This window comes from Hyperoodon ampullatus (genome assembly GCF_949752795.1).
Source record: "Hyperoodon ampullatus genome assembly, chromosome: 8".
Lineage (NCBI taxonomy): Eukaryota > Metazoa > Chordata > Mammalia > Artiodactyla > Ziphiidae > Hyperoodon > Hyperoodon ampullatus.
Window position 1 is genome coordinate 84,932,748 of NC_136921.1, and position 5,790 is coordinate 84,938,537.

Sequence of the window (5,790 nt, forward strand, 5' to 3'; positions counted from 1 at the left end):
ACTCTGAGTATCCTTTTTATATGTTCTGTTTTCCATTCATTTAACATACTCAAATATGAACTTTGCTTCTTAGGAAAAAGTGCTTAAATGGTAGTCTTAGAATGCTTAGTCATTTTAACTTGTTTATATTCACCCTTTGTTTCAGCAGATTAAGAGTAATTTTGTTAAATAGATACTATAGCTAGATATGTAGAACCGAGTATGTTTAGGGAATAATATTTCTTCTTTTCCAGGGTAACCCAAATCTGTTTCTGGAACCATGAAAATTTTGTTGGTTTTTGACTTTGACAATACAATCATAGATGATAATAGCGACACCTGGATTGTACAATGTGCTCCAGAGAAAAAGCTTCCTATTGAACTACAAGATTCTTATGAAAAAGGATTTTGGACAGAATTTATGGGCAGAGTCTTTAAGTATTTGGGAGATAAAGGTGTAAGAGAAGATGAAATGAAAAGAGCAATGATATCAATGCCTTTCACTCCAGGAATGGTGGAACTTCTAAACTTTATAAGAAAGAACAAGGATAAATTTGACTGCATCATTATTTCAGATTCAAATTCAGTCTTCATAGATTGGATTTTAGAAGCTACCAATGTTCGTGACGTGTTTGATAAAGTCTTTACAAACCCAGCAGCTTTTGATAGCGATGGTCATCTCACTGTGGAAAATCATCATGCTCATTCTTGCACTAGGTGCCCCCCAAATCTTTGCAAAAATGTAGTTTTGGTAGAATTTGTAGGTAAACAGTTACAACGAGGAGTGAATTATACACGAATTGTTTATATAGGTGATGGCGGAAACGATGTCTGTCCAGTAACCTTTTTAAAGAAGAATGATGTTGCCATGCCACGGAAAGGATATACTTTACAGAAAACTCTTTCTAGGATGTCTCAAAATCTTGAGCCTATGGAGTCTTCTGTTGTATCTTGGTCTTCAGGTGTTGAAATAATTTCTCATTTACAATTTCTAATAAAGGAGTAATACGCCAATAATTGAAATGTGTATCAGTTAAGACTAAATACAGCAGCATAAAACTAAAACCCCAAATAACAGTGGCTTTAAAAAAAGAAAAAAAGTTTTCCCTCTCACTTAGAAGAATTTCAGAGTTAAGTATCTCAAAGTTTCTGTGTTGCTCTACCAACCTCAGCACTTGACTTCCAACTTATGATCCAAGATTGCTGTTCAAACTCCTTCCCTCACATCAACTTTCTGGCCAGCAAGGAGGACAGTGAGAGAGAAGGTTGCACCCTCATTTAAATTTCACTGGCCAATACTTAGTCACGATGCTCCTTCCTAACTGTAAGGAAGGATGAAAAATATAGCTTTTATTTCAGATGGTCATATGCCTGGGAAAAATGGAAAAAAGTAGAGTACAAAACTGAGGTAAGTGCAACTAGTGGACTCTACCAAAGATGGTTAATAGGTAGATTATATTTTTAAATTTATTCCCAGAGAGAATAGTCTTATATTTTACTTTCTTTGGTATTTATTTCCAAAGTATGTCTAGCAGTTACAGCTCTTCAAAGTAAGCCTAATGCTTAGTTCACATAAGAATACACTATTTCCAAATCAGTTAATTTTAGAGATAGGGATGCAGTATCTATTGCCCAAGTGTTCATTAATTTCACACTTTCCTTTTGAAATGAAATACAAATTACTGTTCTTCAAGTATTTTAAATTTATATCATTATTACAGACTGTAACTCCAGAATGCTGATTTAATCAGTATGTTTTTTCTGTTTGGCAATGAAATATTGAGTGATACAATATATAGTTTGTAGGAATACTCAACATTTAAGAAACTGTTTCATATAGGGATATTAGCAAGATATCAGCTGACCTAGAAAGTTGTACAGTACTGTGTTAATTTCTAGGCTCACATGTTTTAGGCATAAATATCCCTTATGTAATAACGTTAGGATTTTCTTTTCCATATAGAAAGCTCCAGAAATAAAAATGTTCAATGTAATTTTATGGGAAAAAAATTGGTACTCTATTTTTTTCCAGGTTGAAAAAGTAAACTTTGTTTTGCTTTAAATTAATAGGTTAGATTATGTTGAAACACTCTTTTTTTTTAATTTTTGAACTTTATTTTATTTATGAAACACTTACTCTTATAGATTGTTGTTGTTGTTTTGTGGTACGCGGGCCTCTCACTGTTGTGGCTGCGCAGGCTCAGCGGCCATGGCCCACGGGCCCAGCCGCCCCGTGGCATGTGGGATCCTCCCGGACCGGGACACGAACCCATGTCCCCTGCATCGGCAGGCGGACTCCCAACCACTACGCCACCAGGGAAGCCCTACTCTTATAGATTGTGATTTCTCTACAAGTTGAGGCCAGTAACAACTTATAAATTATGCAAGTAAAAAATAATAATAATAAGACTTTCATTTTTAGTAGTTGTAGATCAAGTAATTTGGACCAGATCTTCTACAGAGTACATCGGGAAAAGCTGATAGCTGAACAAAATTTTTAAAATATCTGCTTAGGGGCTTCCCTGGTGGCGCAGTGGTTGAGAGTCCGCCTGCCAATGCAGGGGACACGGGTTCGTGCCCCGGGGCGGGAAGATCCCACATGCCGCGGAGCGGCTGGGCCTGTGAGCCATGGCCGCTGAGCCTGCATGTCCGGAGCCTGTGCTCCACAACAGGAGAGGCCACAACAGTGAGAGGCCCGCGTACCGCAAAAAAAAAAAAAAAAAAAAATCTGCTTAAATACATGAGAGAGCTGACAATAATTGTCGGCTAAGGAAGCACAGAAACTTAGGTAGGGGAGCTGCTTTTCCCTGAAAGGGTTGGCCAATTCTGTAAGTGGTATCTGACATATTGAGTGGCTATGTTGACAGTCTTAATGGGACCCAGGTGAAGAGGTATTGGAGTATGAGGCCTGCAGTGATAAACCCTTCCCCTTACTTTGAATAAGGATGCCAAAAGGCTGCCCATCATGAGTTAGAGTGATTCAGAAGTAAACAGGCCTTTAAAGGGCTGGCAGCTCACCTTTGAATACTCTCAATCCCTGAAATTGGACTGAAGTTATCTAAGGTTTTTAGAACTCCCAGGTGCTTGACTAAAGCAAATCTGAACTCTCTTAGAGGAAGTTAATATCCTTAGTATGGTGGGCAGACTCTAAGCTAACACCCCATGATCCCTATAAGCTCGTATTCTCTCTGTGTGTGTGGGGGGGGTGTATGTGTGGAGAAGGTGATCTAGGACTTGCTTCTAATTAATGCGATACCACAAAGATGATGGGATGTATCATTTATGTGTATATGATTATATTACATCAGATCTTTATGCCCATCTTGTTAGGGAACTCTCTCCCTTGCTAATTTTAAAGAAGCAAGCTGCCATGTTGTGAACTGGCCTTCAGAGAGGGCCACATGGCAAGCAACTGAGGGTGGTCTCTAGCTAAAAGTAAGAAGTAGGTCCTTGGTCCAACGGTCTGCAGGGAACTGAATACTGCAACCATGTGAGTTTGGAAGTGTATCCTTTCATAGTGGAACCTCAGCTGAGATCGCAGCTCAGGCTGACACCTTGATTTAGCCTTGTAAGATCCTGAAAGAGGCCCTTTGAGCTGTGCTTGGACTCTTAACCCACGGAACCTATGAGATAATAAATGTGTGTTGTTTGAAGATGCTAAGTTGGTGGTAAAACTGTTAGCAGCAATAGAAAATTAATGCAGTAGGCCTCAAAATCTAAACAGTTCTGTAAGTATATTGTAAAGCACATAGTAAAAAGTAGCTACACCAAGAGATATAAATGAACACCAGCAGAAGTTTTTATTTAAATAGATGTGCATGACCTCCAAGTATTGGAGTTTACAGACACAAACTAATGAGAATTTTGGCAAAGAACTGAAAATTACATAAACAATATGGAAATACTAGAACTGAAAAATAACATGACTGAAATTAGAATCTTAATGGATGGATTTGACAATAAAACAGGCATAGCCGAAGAGAGTTAGTGAATAAACACAAGTTAGAAGAAAATATCCAGAATAATGCAGACAGAGACAAAACAATGAAAATACAGAAGAGAACTTAAGACATAGAAGATATAGCAAGATCTAACATAGGAAATTGGTATCCCAGAAAGAGAGGAGAAAGAAAATGAAACAAGCAATATTTTAAGAGATAATGAGAACATTACAAAATTGCCGAAATATATCAAACCACAGATTCAAGAGCCCTCATGAACCCCAAACAGGAAAATAAAATGAAAACCACATGAAATCACATTCTTGTAAAACTGCCAATAACCAATAATGGAAAAAGCATCAGATAGCTACAGGGAAAAAAAAAAGATGACATTGAAAGGAACAACAATTAAACTAACAGCTGATATTATTTTTTTCTAAAATGTTTGATAGAATTCAAGGACGCCATCTAAGCCTGGAGTTTTCTTTGCTGGAAGGTTTTAACTACTAGTTTGATTTCTTTTGTAGATTATAGGTAAAGGTTGTATAGTTTCCTTGAGTAAGTTTGGTAGTTTGTGACTGTTATCTCTTGCTGCATAGTAAGTTACCTGAGAATTTAACAGCTTAAAACTAAGCATTCATTATCTCACAGTTTCTGTGGCTCAGGAATTCAGGAGCCCTTAACTGGATTGTTCTGGCTCAGGATCTCTAATAGGGCAAGATGTCAGCTAGGGCTCTAGTGATACGAAAGCTTGACTAGATCTGAAGGCTCTGCTTACAAGGTGGCTGACTCATGGCTTTTGGCAGGAGACCTCAGTTCCTCACTGGTTGTTATCAGGAATCTCAATTTACTGCTGATTGCTGGCAGGAGGCCTCAATTTCCAACCACATGGGTATCTCTAGAGAGTTGCTTGAATGTCCTGAAGACATGGTTTCCTGCCAAGTGACCAATCCAAGAGAGAGGGCAAAGAGGAAACCACGATGCCTTAGTGACCTAGTCTCAGAAATCAAACACCATCCATTCCTCTATATTCTATTTGTATTCTAAAACAGAACACAGGGACTTCCCTGGTGGTCCAGTGGTTAAGACTTTGCCTTCCAATGCAGGGGGTGCGGGTTCGATCCCCAGTTGGGTAGCTAAGATCCCACATGGCTCGCAGCCAAAAAACCAAAACATAAAACAGAAGCAATATTATAACAAATTCAATAAAGACTTTAAAAATAGTCCCCATAAAAAAAATCTTAAAAAAAAACAACAGTACAAAGGCCCACACTCAAAGGGAGGGGAATTAGGCTCTACCTTTCAGTGGAGGTACTTTTAAACCACCATGGTGTCTCTCAAGGACTTTGTCCATTTCATGTAAGTTGTGAAATTTATGGGCATAAAGTTTTTCATAATACTCCCGTATTAATCCTTTAATTTGCAGTCAACACATGGATATCTACTGTCTAGATTTTACCATTAGCATTTTACTCTGGGGACTTCCCTGGTGGTCCAGTGGTTAAGAATCTGCCTTCCAATGCAGGGGATGCGGGTTTGATCCCTGGTCAGGCAACTAAGGTCCCACATGCTGCGGCGCAACTAAGCCTCCATGCTCTACAGCCGATGCTCTGCAACTACCAAGCCCACGCACTCTGGAGCCCACATGCTGCAACTAAGACCCAACGCAGCCAAATAGATAAATAAATATTTTTTTAAAACCCAAAGAACATTTTACTCTGCTTGTTTTATCACATACCTGTCCATTCCCCTATCTATCCATCTTTTTTTTTTCTTCTGCCTTTTTAACATAAGCATTGTTTGTCCCCTTTCCTTCTTTGTTCCCCAATGTATAAAACCATGTGCTTCTCTGGCTCTGATTGGAACTCAG

At 38.6% G+C, this 5,790-nt stretch overlaps 1 protein-coding gene across 1 annotated transcript; it reads left to right on the forward strand.

Moving 5' to 3' along the window:
• Positions 1 to 239: 239 nt before the first annotated feature.
• On the forward strand, positions 240 to 985 carry PHOSPHO2 (phosphatase, orphan 2; the record flags this gene model as incomplete). Its single annotated transcript, XM_079709864.1, has 1 exon — positions 240 to 985. Exon 1 carries the CDS (start codon positions 260 to 262, stop codon positions 983 to 985), a length of 726 nt encoding a protein of 241 aa, XP_079565990.1. The 5' UTR covers positions 240 to 259.
• Between the last annotated feature and the right edge of the window lie 4,805 nt (positions 986 to 5,790).